Consider the following 14,139-nt stretch of genomic DNA (forward strand, 5'->3'; position numbering starts at 1 on the left):
GCAGACTCTAGTGAGAAACTCATTAGAGCATTAGAACTCACCAGGAGCACAGCCTTGGCTATATCAACCAGGAATTAAACAGAGCAGCCGTTTTTCTACGCCACTGCAGGAATTAAATGGCTTAGCACTAGAGAGACTGTCGTGAAATGGTCCCACCTTGTGTATTTTTTACTTTTGCATGGAAATATCGTATGAAGTGGCCTTATACTGAATCAGACCCTTGGTCCATCCAAGTTAGCATTGTCTACTCAGACTGGCAGTTACTCCCCAGGGTCTCAGGCCGAGGCCTTTCGCGTAACCTACTGCCTGGTCCTTTTTAACTGGAGATGCGGGGGATTGAACCTGGGACCTTCTGTATGCCAAGCAGAGGCTCTTATCACTGAACTGCGGCCCTTGCCTGTAGTTCCTGGCCTTTTAACCTCACTCCTCCCCCCTTCCATAATGTAGACATTCTGTGAACTGGCAGTCCATTTTGTGCATATGACAAAGTGCTTGGGGCCTGGCCTTCATGAAGGTTTCTGCTTCAGTAAATGTGCCAGTTTTCAAGGAGTCATAAGAGTCTTTTTTCTTTCTGATGGGCCAGGCAGGAGCAAGTGGAATTGGTTGAGTGGCTGAGGTTGCCTCCAGCTGCCTTGCTTTGACATTTCCTCTGAAGAAGCAGGAATCATGAAAGACAAGAGGCTGCAGTTGACTCTGTTCTGGTCATGGTTACAGAGTCCTCCCCCCCCCCCAATCAGGTTTCTGATTATTAACGGCACTGGAATGTTATCCACATCAGAATCTGCTTCCTGGATTGGAAGAAGCTTGCAATATGAACCCCCCATGCGCCCACCCACTCACCCACCCACTGCTTGTGGCTTTGTAAGCCCAGCTTACCTGTTTATTGCCGTGTCTCTGGAAGACCGAGTCCTCCTTTTCATAGAAGTGGGCTGTAGCGCCTGGCATGCTGAAGGGGCTCCATGGCGCTCCGTGGTGCGGGCCAGCTGCACTGCTGTCTCCTTCGTGAGATGGCTGGGGCGGACACCCACCCCATTTAGCCTTCTTCAGCCTGGAATGTGTGGATTGCAAACAGACAGCAGGTGTCAAGAGGAGAGTGCAGGCACAGAGGGCCTTTGCATTCAAGAGCCTCCACTCAATCATAGCTCAGGGATCGTTATTCATTTGCTGCGTGGCATTCAGACATGTTTCCTCCATGCAGAGCTTCTGTCGAAGGAAATCATTTCCCCAGCACTCAAAGGGAAATGTTTAATTCCTGGGGAAATGCAGTTTTTTCTCTAGCAGACAGTCATAGAAAAAAAGGTGCTTTTTGGTTTTTTTAAAGAGCTTGAGGAGCCATGTTCTCCTGCGGCGTCCACTCAGTCTCGGAAGTGCCCATCTTGACCTTTAAAAACAAGAAGTGGCCAAATGCAAGCAAGGCTATAGCCAGCCCAGCCCCATTTCACAAATTTTGTTTCACCCTGTCTGCATTTATTTACTTACTCACTTGCTTATTCACTCACTTACTTATTGGGATTTATATCCCCCCCTGCCCGGATGCCCTCCCCCCCCGATTCTCCATCTTGTTCCTCACCCCTTCCCCTCCTCCCCTGCCTCGGTATGCCCTGAGCTTCCCTTTGGCCCAGAAAGGTTCTCGCCCTACTCATCGATGATGCTTTGCCGTCTCTTCAGCTCCTCCAGATGATAACAGACAGACAAGACGCCGCCTTTTTCGAGCCTTGGCTGTTTGGGCCCCTTTTTCTTCCTCCGACACAGCTCCTTGGGTGATGGAAGTGTCTGCTCTGCTGAAAGCCCCTGCCAGGGAAAATGGTCTCCTTCTGCCTCAGCAGGCCTTTGAGCTACACAGCCAGACATCTGGGGGGGGAGGGGGAGAGAACACGTCTGCACGCTTGCCAACATTTCACAGAGGGAAACAGGGACCCATTTTGTAGCCGCTCTGTTCTCGGGCAAAGGATCCCTGCACAAAGCAGCCTCCGGCTACTAGCAGGCACTGCCCAAAGAGCCACATCTGGCCCACCTGGGAGACCTCAGACAGCAGCAGAGATTGATTCGGGGGGGGGGATCGCGGGGGATCGCAGTTCCCCCGGGGGAGGTACGGGGGGCGGGGCACATGACAAAGCCCCGCCCCCTGCTTCCGGCCGCCCCGCTTCCAGCCCTCATTCAGCAAGGAGGAGGCAGGAGAAGAGGGAGGGTAAGTTGCTTCCTCCATGCCTCTCCCCACCCCTGCCTGCCTGGGGCCAGGGAGGGCCTTCGCGGGGCTTCCTTGCACTCCCGCCGGCCTTGCAGGTCCACCCCCGGGCCCCTCCTGGGGCTCCGCAGTGGAGCGACAAGTCCGGTGGCGGCGGCCGGGACCCTTGGGGGTGGGGTGTGTGGCCTTATGACACACTTCCGGTGATGTCAGGGGGTGTGGCCTTATGACACACTTCCAGTGATGTCAGGGGGTGTGGCATATGCTAATGAGTTATGCTAATGAGTTACCCTAGCTCTTTTTCTACGAAACGACCCCTGGACAGCAGCTCTTGCAGAGCCAGCATCCAACTCACAGCCTTCCCAGATGTGGCCCTCTCTTCCTCTCTGCTGTTCTGAATGGGTCTACTCTTAGCAGTCCTTCAGGAGCATCATCTGCCAGTGCAGAGGGGGCCGGGTGCCTGCAGCAGGCGTAAGCCAGGAGGCAGGGCTCTGCCTCAGGAGCCAGCCCTCCAGTGCCCATGTGCGGCTCCTCCTCCTCCTCCTCCTCCTCCCCCCCCCCCATGTGCCGGGAGAGCTCCTTAGGGGACTGCTGTGAGCCCTGTTAACTAGGGGGAGGAAGGTGCCCTTTGGATTTCCCCGCCTCAGGCACCAGATTCTCTGCCCTCCTGCTCAGCCAACTTTTAAGCAAATTAAACCTAATTAATAAGCTGGGCGTGTCTGGGATTCCCCAGGTAAAACAATTATCCTCCCTCTTTTCACAGTATGTGGTGAATGTTAAACAACAACAGAAAAAAAGTGTCAGGTTCCGTGGAGCAAATTACGTTTGCAGCAAAACACACACAGAGTAAGCGAGAAAGAGCATATTAATCAAGACAAGCCCTATTTGCATTTTCCTTTTTGAAACATGGGGCATTCGTTCTGCTGAAGAAAAGCAAATAATTTCAAGCCAAGCTGCGTGCCGTCCATTCAAAACCTACCAGCAGGGACGGTGCCTCATGGTATTCGTCCATCCAGTGGGAGCTGAAAGATAAATGTTCTGCCAAGTACCATCTTTTGTTACATCTTATAAAACCATAACTGGAGGGGGGAACTTTGGCACATATTTACATATATTTGCATATGTACTCTATATCTGGTAGCCTGAGGGACTATTCAGGAGCACTAAAACTCACGGTCTTAAACGCTGGAAGTCTTACGCATACAGCCAAAAGTCGAGAATCTTTCTAAAAATTAATTTCAGGTGGGTTGCCATGTTCAACTGAAGCAGCAGAACAAGGTTTGAGTCCAGTGGCACCTTTGAGACCAACAAAGTTCTATCCTGCGCATAAGCTCTCATGTGCATGTCCATGCACACGAAAGCTTATACCCAGAATAAAACTTTGTTGAATTTAAAGGTGCCACTGGACTCAAACCTTGTTCTAAAAACTGTGATTCTCAGGATGCCAAAATCAGTAGCCCCTGGCAGGCTTCATGGGTGCAGCACTGGCAGTAAGGTGTCTCAGTCATAAGCAGGGAACACCAGCTGTGGCACTGGGTGTCACAAGCAGACAATTTGACTTAAATTTTGGCTGCAGGTTTTCAAACTGCTGCAGAAAACCTGCCACTTACAGGATGGCCTGGCAAGCAGTCCAGGTTTTGCAAATCTATTTGCATGTCTCTGTGCATTCTTGTGTCGCTTGACAACCAAAGCAGCCTGGCTATTTCTGGGGTGTGGAAGTAATTTCAAGCTGTCATCCAAAGCACTGAGTACAAGACAGGGAAGGAAAGGAAAGAAGCTAGAGAGAGAGATCTCCCAAAGCCCCGGGTCCCTACTCTGGCCCACGGTGCATAATTTGTGTGAGACTGAAGTACCTTTGCTGTTGGACGAGCCTGTCCCAAAAGTCACTATGGGAACACTCGGCAATGGCCATGTTGGGGTCCTCTTCCACCGTGTATCTGCTGACCATCTTGGACTGCCTTGGAAAGCAAAGGAAGAAGATGCATATAATGGATAAGCACAGACATAAGTATGTCACCAGGATTGTAGCAAGCCACAGAACCTTTCTCTGCCAGCCCCTTGCTCTGCATCCATCATATTTCAAACATCATTTTTGCGAAACAGCCACCTTCTTCTTTGCTCTGCCAGGATAGATTTGCCCTCTACAGGTTTACCCTGCCAGTGGGTAAAATCAAAAACTGCCCGTACACACGCATTCTCTGTTGTGGACACCACCTTATGGGATGGTAGGTATGCCACCCTCCGGGTGGGACCTGGGGATCTCCCAGAATTACAGCTCATCTCCAGACTACAGAGATCAGTTCCCTTGGAGAAAACTGCTGCTTCGGAGGGTGGACTGTGTGGCCTTATGTACCCCACTGAGGTCCCTGCCCTTCCCAAGCTCCACCCCTAAATCTCCAGGAGTTCTCCAGCCTGGACCTGGCAACCCTATTGGATGGTCAGCGTGAGGAGGCCAGAAGGTTCCTGCTCTCCCGGCTGTCCCCATACTTACCAACTCCCTCTGCCTTCCCTCCTCCTCTTGCACATGGCTGACATCCACTTTTGTGTGCCACCACTGCATCTGGATCACAAACTGTGGCCTGTCCAACATGGTTGAGAATCCGGATTAGATCCAAAGTGCTTTAGTCAAAAAGGTCCTGTGTGGCAGGTAAGTGAATGCCTTGGAACCACTTCTGACACTGGACCACACAATAAGGCAACCAAATGCTCAGGCTTTCTGCTCATCCAGAAAGCCCGCTAACAAACCTAGCCTCCCTTTCTAAGGAGACAAAAATAAATGTGAAGCTATAAAGTTATTTCCAATATTTCACTTATGCTTAGGTGTTCTGAACTTCCAGGCACATGTTGCTCATTTCCTGCTTGACAGCCTCAAAACAAAGAGAACTCACACAGAGAATGCAAAGTTCATTTTTAAAAAGTTGACTGGCACATCATCGTATGATGAGTCTAGCTTTCAGGTGCAGTCAGAAACGGCCTCTAGGAAGATACGCAATTATACAAACACCGTAAATACTTATGATGGCTTTCCTGCACATCTTCCCAGGCCTTGAATTTAGCACTAGGCTGTTAAATTTAATAACCCCAAGTAAGTAAACACACTCAGAACATTCCTATAGATCTCCAAGGAATCTGTGGAGAAGACTTTGACACGTTATCTGTTTCTCAAAGGAAAGGCCAAGTCTCGTCAATTATTTATTTATTCTGTGCTGCCTGTCTTAATTCCTCTACCCGTGCCCATTGTCTGTTTGTGCCTAATATAAATCAATACTTGATTTGTGTGATGGGCTGGTAGACCTAGTGGGGAAATTAAAAACCAGTAAGCCTCTGGGTCCAGATGCCATATACCCAAGGGAGTGGTGGCAGCTACAAGCATGGACAGCTTCAAGAGGGAATTAGATAAGCATCTGGAGCAGAAGTCCATCAGCAGCTATGAGCCACAAGGTATAGATAGGAACTCTCAGGCTGGGGGCCAGGGATGCTCTGTATTCTTGGTGCCTGGGGAGGGGGCAACAGTGGGAGGGCTCCTAGTGTCCTGGCCCCACTGCTGGACCTCCTGGTGGCACCTGGTATTTTTGGCCACTGTGGGACACAGAGTGTTGGACTGGATGGGCCGTTGGCCTGATCCAGCATTGGCTTCTCTTATGTTCTTTTAGTTGCTGTCATGTGGCTTACAAATCTTAGAGTACACCAAATGAATGCATTGGAAGACCTGAAAAGGAAACACGAGGAGCCAGCACAGGAAGTAAGCAAGGGTGGTGTGGGCCTTTAACTTCCTGTGAAAGGGCCCCTTAGGCAGTTGCCCTGGAGAGCTCCTGGGGACCGGGCGCTGGCTGAGTCGAGCAGCCTCTGTTGTGCTGGCAAGAAGACGGGCCCCACTGGGTTCGGTCTCAGGGGTTCCTCCGGAGTCACTTGGCTCAGCCGGGCTGTACCATCCCACCCAACCCCTGGAGGCAAGGCAGGTTTCCCAAGGATCATTAGAACAGCAAACGTAATCAAAGGAGGAAATTATGCTTGGCACCTGCTGGCCAAAATAAACAGATTGCCCTGCTTGGTACAAAGGCCTTCAGCTTGTTTGGTTTCTCTCTGCCACCTGCTGGTGGTTATTTGCCTAAGGTGGGCCTGCTTTATATTTTACAACTTATGGTTTTAAATCACCTTTACTCCCCCTGTCCAATACAGAAGGCGGACAGGCAATAATGCTCCAGAGGTGAGGCTGCTGACACAGTTACAGCTTCCCAGGAGAAACAAAAGACGGCAAAGTTCTCAGTCTCAGACAGGCCTCCTTATCTTACTTTTGCCTCACCCAAGAATTCAAACCTGGTGAGTCAGCCCCAAATGCTGTATAAAAAGAACTACGCTAGGCTCCTCTTCAGCCTTTGCTGCAGGCTTTTTTGCATTTTCTTTTCCAGTGCCAGGAGGATCAGTGTGGCTACCAAGTGCCTGGATATCAGTGTCCTGGCGGGGGGCGGGCAGGGGGGTGTATGCCAGAAGGCAGCAAAGTAAGGCTCCCCCTTAGCACCTAGCGCTGAGCAAGGAAGCCGATGTGACCGCGGCATCGTCTACATTCAACCATCTGATGCCCTAAGACTGTTTTTTAGTTTGTTTTAATTCTGTTGTAACTATTTTAAGCCTCTTTATTGTATATCACAGCCACTACATTTGCTGAGTTGTCTTGTGTCACCTGCCCTGAGCCCGCTTGCAGGGAGGGCGAGATACAAATCTAAAGAAATAAATAATGTCTGTGTCCCATGGAAGGAAACAAGCAGACCCCGCCAAGCTCAGATCCATGACCAAGGCTGGGATCCCGTGTGTGTGGCGCCGGCAATGCTCAGCACGTGAAGGCGCACCCGTCACCCACCATGTGTAGATTACAAACCTCTAAAACGGACAGCTTCTTTGTGGGTAAACCAAACCAACTTACTTTGCATGGGGGATGAGAGAAACGGTGCTGTCCTCTTCCATCGCTGGGAGGGTCTGGTGAAGGCTTGCGGGTCTATCTGCTCTTTGGGCCTTCCATTTCTGCTGTTTTCTCAAGTCTCCTCTTAGCCTGACACAAGAAACAGAAACTGAAAGGTCAGACGAATGGGCCACATGCCCCAGAAGAGCCCTGACTCTCTTCAGGACATTTGGTTGCCATTTTGGTTTGGGGATGACTCAGGTATCACAGCCGAGCCTCTGGGATGCATCTCTGGCCTCCGTGTGCCCCTGGAATCCATACTTGTTTGGACAACTGGTGGGCACGGCAGGCCACACTGCCTCACGGGGCGTAATTGGTGGTGCTCACGTGGAACCTGAATGCCACAACTGACCCACCCCTGATTACACAGAATGCCCTTTCCAAGACATTGAGATATTTGGGGGGGGGCAAAAACCCCAGCTCCACCAATACTATTCCGGTATATTTCTCTCCTCTGTAACTTGCCCTTTCTCCCGGGAATTCAGCATAGCAGTTGGTGGGGAGGTTGTCCCAATTTATCCTTACAACAATCCTGGGCAGGAGGTAAGGCTGAGAAATCTACATAAACTACATAAATCTACATACACACACACACAAACCTTTTATACATGTATTTGGATGTGTGTCAGTGTAATATAGAGAATAGTGACCACTGAGGAAGGCCCGAAGGGACCGAAATGCGTTTGGTCCTAAGTTATAAAGTGTTTACCCGTCAAGTGTATTTGTATTAGAAAAGCTTTTAAAAGTCTGAAATTTAGACTCTTTCTTTTAATCATATTATATTTTAACATGTGTAAGTAAAGGTAAAGGTTCCCTTGCTCGAAAGCCGAATCCGACTCTAGGGTTGCAGTGCTCACCTCCGTTTCCAAGCCGAAGAGCCAGCGCTGTCCAAAGACGTTTCCGTGGTCATGTGGCCGGCATGACTAAACACCAAGGCGCACGGAACGCTGTTACCTTCCCACCGAAGTGGTCCCTATTTATCTACTTGCAATTTCTTGCTTTCGAACTGCTAGGTTGGCAGGAGCTGGAACTAGAGACGGGAGCTTACTCCGTCATGCGGCACACCCGGGTCTCGAACTGCTGAATACTGACCTTTCACAGCCTGCAGTTCAGCAACCACTTGAGCCACCGCAGCTCCTGTTAACATGTGTACACCTTAATAAATATTTGTATTTTTATATTATATAGTGTTAGCTTGACCCTCTTGGTTCACTGAGAAATCTACATGCCTGAGAACATCCCTAGAGCTTCGTGCCTAAGCAGAGGTTAAAATGCAGGCCGTGACCACCGCACTGTGTTATAATTTCCTCCTAACAGACAGTACCCCTCCGCAGACCCCTGCAGTGGCAGGCGCCATGGCCATTAGTGGCTTCCTCATGATGACTCCCCACCATACCCACACATGGGCACACACTCCATGGCTGCCGTCCCTTCTCCTCCTCACGCTGCTGAGGGGATGCTGAAATAGGCTCCTCTCTTGTTCCCAGGGAAGGATCTGGTGCAGGGGGGAGAAACAGAGAGAGATCACCCGTTAATACTGCCGGGCACGCTTGACAGAGGGGGTGTGGGGGTGTGGGCATGAGGCAGCGGCGTATGTGTGGGCAGGAAGCACGAGGGCAGCCATTTTGTCTGCTTCTTTCACAGATCTCTCTCACACAGATATGGCGATTCCCCTTAGTCGCCTCAGGCCACACAGGAGAGGGAGCTTGAGACCCCTCCCCCAAAATGTGGGAAATCTCAAAGCGTAGATGGATGGAAAGGGGGGGGGAGGAAAAGGCGGGAAAACCTCTGAGGGATTTAAGTGGGGAAGGATTTGGGAATGAGCGGGGGAGGGGAGGGAGGCGGCAGGGAGATCTGGGGGGGGGCTGAGAGGGGACCCCGGCTGGGGGGGAATGTTTTAAACACGTCAAATAAATACATCTTGGGGGGGGGGGAAAGGCCACCGACTTAGAAATGGAAGGGATAAAGTGACAGGCGGTCGATGCAGCCAAGCGGTGATTCAAACACATTTGTGGGGGCCATTTTATTTTGGGTGGTGACAAGAGACAAGGAGGGGACAAGATGGCAGGGAGGGGTGAATGGAAAGGCAGGAAGGGCAGCTGAAGAAGAAGAAGAGGAGGTTGGATCTATCCGGCCCTTCACTACCCAAAGGAGTCTCAGAGCGGCTGACAAACTCCTTTCCCTTCCCCTCCCCACCACAGACACCCTGTGAGGTAGGTGGGGCTGAGGGAGCTCTCTTGAGAACTGCCCCTGAGAGAACAGCTCTGAGAGAACTGTGGCTTGCCCAAGGTCCTCCAGCAGCTGCAAGTGGAGGTGTGGGGAATCAAACCCGGTTCTCCCAGATTAGAGTCTGCGCACTGAACCACGACACCAAATGTTAGTGGTGGAAAGTGAGAAAAGTACGCCTGGGCCGCAGCCCCAGAGAAAGTTGGCCTCCGAATGGAGAACCAGGGAGGGCTGTCACCGTCAGGAGGACAAAATGGCTGGACTAACAGAGGGCTGCTGAGGGGACAGTGGCCTTCCTCTGGGCAGAGGGGAAGGCAGGCTTGGCCCCACAGCGTTTTGGGCCTGCGAGTGGGGCGCCTGTGGTGTGGGGGAGTGCGGGGACAAGGAGGGGCCTGCTGGCCACACCCCAAGAGGACGTCCTAGGCAGGCAACAGGCCCTGAAAGCCACAAAGCCTCACTCGGGCAGCTGCTCCTTTCTTACTCCTTTTTTGGGACAGAAACACATACTATAAAAAGCTTGGATTTTTTGAAGCTCATACCTCAAATATCTCCGAGATGCTCCTGGACTCCAGTCCAACAATACAGAAGCTGCTAAACAATTAGTCACACATTCAACTGATCCATAAATAATTTAGTAAAGTAAAATCTCTCAGACTTGTCATGAAACTGTTCTTACATTTCTTTGGGCATTATCTGCCCGCCCACCCCCAGTACTCATCCATTATTTCTCCATCTCTTTCCCAAAATCTTGATTTCCCTTCAAGTAAAACTTTTAAACATGCAATCTTATACACAGCAACATAGCCCTTGTATTCCATTCTTTTTTCCTAACAAAATGTCAACACCTGGTAGACAAATCTGCTTGTAAAACATGTGCCCTAGAGATATTTGTACAAAGTTTTGACTCCAGTGGCACCTTTAAGACCAACAAAGTTTGTGCACACAAAAGCTGATACCCAGAATTAAACTTTGTTGCTCTTAAAGGTGCCACTGGAGTCAAAACTTTGTTCTGCAGTTTCGGACCAACACGGCTACTACCCAGCTGAACCCTGGATATTTGTGTAGAAGTTAGAAGACAGCAAATTAATATTCAGTATTCTTTCCCAATAAAGGTAAAGGTTCCCTTGCTCGAAAGCCAGTCGAGTCTGACTCTAGAGTTGCGGTGCTCATCTCCGTTTCAAAGCCAAAGAGCCAGCGCTGTCCGAAGACGTTTCCGTGGTCATGTGGCCGGCATGACTGAACACCGAGGCGCACGGAATGCTGTTACCTTCCCACCGAAGTGGTACCTATTTATCTACTTGCAATTTTTTGCTTTTGAACTGCTTGGTTGCAGTTCAAACTAGAGATGGGAGCTCACTCCGTCATGCGGCACCCGGGTCTTTCCCAATACTCACTTTTTAAAAGCCCACTGGCCACATCATACCCCCCCCCCATAGCACCAGCCCATTTTGGCTCCCAAAAATGACACCGGGGTGGGGAGGGGAGGCAGGAGCCCCTCCTCCCTCCACTCTGTGGTCCTGATCCAGACCAGGGCCCTGCTGTGCTTTTACACAGGAGTTGCCCCCAGGGACTCGTACCTTCAGTATAGCTGCAAGTCCCCGTGGCAAATTTGTGTAAAGCGTGGCTCAGCCCTTGTGCATGCGTCCAGAAAGACAGCTTTAGGGCAAACCAGACAGAGCTTCTAAAGTGTGAGGCACGTGGTTCTGACACACATTTGCTGCATTTGTGGCTTTCATTTTCAGGACAAAGAAAGCGAGTTCAGGCCCCTTCTCCTGGGGTATCTGCCTCTCTCCATCCTCATTCAGGATTCATGATGCCAGCTTCTATAAACCCACGTTTGAGCCCGCACACTGTCATGGGAAGCTCCCTGGGTGACTTTGGGCCAGTTGCACTCACGCAGGCTAGCCTACCTGTTGGAGTTTGTGAGATATTGAAAAATTGTATTTAGCAGAGATAATATAGCTTAGCACTGCCAGAGTAAAATAATTCAGACTCAGAGTCCATGTGTGACTACTATAGAAAGTTCTTACTAAATTCTAGCCTATAGGGAAGGGTAACTGGGATGAAAATAACAACAGAGCTAAATAGGCTACATCCTTACACTACAAAAGACAAGACTAGAAGAGAGTTATGGCTGCTCTCTTCTTCTTCTTCTTGAGAACAGCAAAACAAAGACGGGAAGAGGAGCCATAAAATGCAAAAACACTTTGACACTTTCGTTCCAATCAAACTCCTAGATCAGGGAGAAAATTCCCGGCTTCTATTCCTAAAACAGCATTGGTTACATGAAACACATGTGACTTCCTGTGAGCAACACAAACAAACATTTAACCCCAGATATACTGAGTGTTTTCAACTTGTAATACCCGACACTACCTCATAGGGCTGTTGTGAGGATATAATGGAGAAGGATGTAAGCCACTTTGGGACCCGATTGGGATGAAAGGCAGGGTATACATGAAGTAAATAAACAAAAAAACATGGAATCTTCTGCGTAACCATTATATATTCCATTCTTTTTCATAACAAAACATCAACACTTGGTAGATGAACCGGTGTCTTTGATACCTGTGTAAAAGTCAGTAGATAACAGACTAACAGTCTGTATTCTTTCCTAATACTTGCTTTTTAATAACCCAACAGAATAATTATTGGAGCACCACTGACCAGAGGCATGAGCCCCCACTCTAGAGACAGCAGAAGAAACGTCCTTTTGTGGCAGGTCAGTATGTATGGAAAGGGTTAACACTTGAATGCTTAAAAATGCGGAGGGGAGCTCTGCCTCCACCCTTGCCCCTGCCTGGAACCAGTCCCAGTTTAATCCCAGTTCCCAGCAGGTACAGCTGCAGTCCACAACTGGCAGTAGCCCCTGTGTACGTCCATCTGTTTCCTGCTGTGGTCACCATCTCGGGAAATGCAGAGGAGGGTTTCCTACACCCCGCCACAGGCATTATTTGGAATCTCAAACACACACAATTTGCATCAAGTGCAAGGCAGTTGGTAGCATTAACTTTGTAAGGGACTTGGTACCAACCAGTGTTCCCTCTAAGCTGAGTCAGTGTGAGCTAGCTCACAGTTTTTTAGCCTCCAGCTCACACATTTTTTTCTTGGCTCAGGAAGGATGGCTCCAGAGCAAACTACTTTATGCAGTAGCCAAATCGTTCGCTCACAGCTTTAATGCCAGGAGCTCACCAAGTAGAATTTTTGCTCACAAGACTCCACAGTTCAGAGAGAGTATTGGTACCAACAGCAGCCACTAAAACGAGACCTCCAGGAAAGGAGATTCCTGCCCACCGTCTCTGTGTGACATTCCTAGAGACAAGTCACAACTTTAACCTCCCAGCTCTGTGCCCAAGAGGTTCAGCTCCGCGTGAATTCCCCCACATACTATTATAATTCGTTCCGTGGTGCTTTACAGAGCATTATGAACCATGTGTGCATGATTCTGCTCTTACGCCCAGGAGCGGAGGCCAGGATCTGGCTCACTTTCTCTTTATAGCAACCCTGCGAGATCACTTGGCCATGGAGCAAGGCCACGCTTCACAGCTGAGCGGGAATCCAATCCCTGCAGGGCCTCCTTCTCCACCTCCGGCTATGCCTCCTCTTTTTCTCTGGATCCCCATCACCCACCCATTCCAGATGGAGTGAATCGGCTGCAGCTCTGGCATCACAGGAAAAGGATTCCTGTGGCCCATGAAAGGCTGCCCATTTTATTCTGCCGTAAGCATCTGTGGGCTTGAACTACAGCTACCAACCTCCAGGTGGAGCCCGGGGAGCTCCCAGAATCCCAGTTGTGCTCCATACTGGAAAGGGTTGGCACCTCTGGGTTTGGGAACACCTGGAGATTTGAGGGTGGGGCTAGGGAGAGGAGGGACCTTGGTAGGGTGTGATGTTGCACAGTCCACCTTTCGAAGCAGCCACTGTTCTCCAGGAGAAGGGAAATAAATGTTTTACATGAGAGAAGCCAGTGTTGGATCAGGCCAGTGACTCATCCAGTCCAACACCCTGTGTCACACAGGGGCCAAGAATACCAGGGGCCACCAGGAGGGGTCCAGCAGTGGGGCCAGAACACCAGAAGCCCTCCCACTGTTGACCCCCCCCCCACGCACCAGGAATACACAGCATCACTTGCCCCAGCCTTTTAAGTAAATCAATAAGAAAGACAGAAGCTATCTATGTAGACTGGAGATTGGTGGTAATTCCGGGAGATCTTCAGCCCCCCCCCCCTTAACAAAGATGAGTTCCCTTGAAGGGCGGACTCTAGGGCCTTATACGCCGCTGAGGTCGTTCCCCACCCCCGAACTCCGCCCTCGCCGGCTCCACTCCCACCGTCTCCAGGAATTCCCCGACCGGGAGTTGGCAACCCGAGTTTGAGTGGACTCGGTCAGCTGCAGGAGGTGTCCCCGAAGACCTCCTCGGGAAAGGCAGCCCTGCCTGCTAAGGCGCAGGAGTGGAGCTGAAATCCGCTTGGGGGGTCCGCTTGGGTTGCCCCCCCCCCCACTGCCCTCGCGGCGCGGCCGCAGTACCCCATCTACACAGCAGGGGGAGCCCCGGCCGGAGCCGTCGGGAGCCCCCCCCTCTTTCCTGCGGGTCTCGCGGGTTTTCCCGGGCCCCGCAATGGTGGGCTCTGCGTGCGCCGCCTTCCCTTCCCGCCCCGCACACCTCCGTTCTGGCAGCGCTCCTGCGGGCTGGAATAGAAACCCAGAAGCGATCCAAACGGAGGGAAGGCACGGCGAAGCCTCCAGCCCGGCGCCTCCTGCAGCTTCGCTTT

The 14,139-nt window shown here is 50.8% G+C and overlaps 1 protein-coding gene across 1 annotated transcript in view; it reads right to left on the minus strand.

The window, feature by feature from the left end:
• INCA1 (inhibitor of CDK, cyclin A1 interacting protein 1) overlaps positions 1 to 2,043 on the minus strand; it is a 3,945-nt gene extending 1,902 nt beyond the window's left edge. The window contains exons 1-2 of the mRNA XM_015427910.1: positions 1,640 to 2,043; positions 877 to 1,048 (exon numbers count right to left, since the gene is read on the minus strand). Coding sequence (XP_015283396.1) covers positions 877 to 1,048; positions 1,640 to 1,896 — 429 coding nt within the window. The 5' untranslated portion in view covers positions 1,897 to 2,043. The remainder of the gene's footprint in view (positions 1 to 876; positions 1,049 to 1,639) is intronic.
• Between the last annotated feature and the right edge of the window lie 12,096 nt (positions 2,044 to 14,139).

This window comes from Gekko japonicus, unplaced genomic scaffold (genome assembly GCF_001447785.1).
Source record: "Gekko japonicus isolate JY-2015 unplaced genomic scaffold, Gekko_japonicus_V1.1 scaffold761, whole genome shotgun sequence".
Taxonomy (NCBI): Eukaryota; Metazoa; Chordata; class Lepidosauria; order Squamata; family Gekkonidae; genus Gekko; species Gekko japonicus.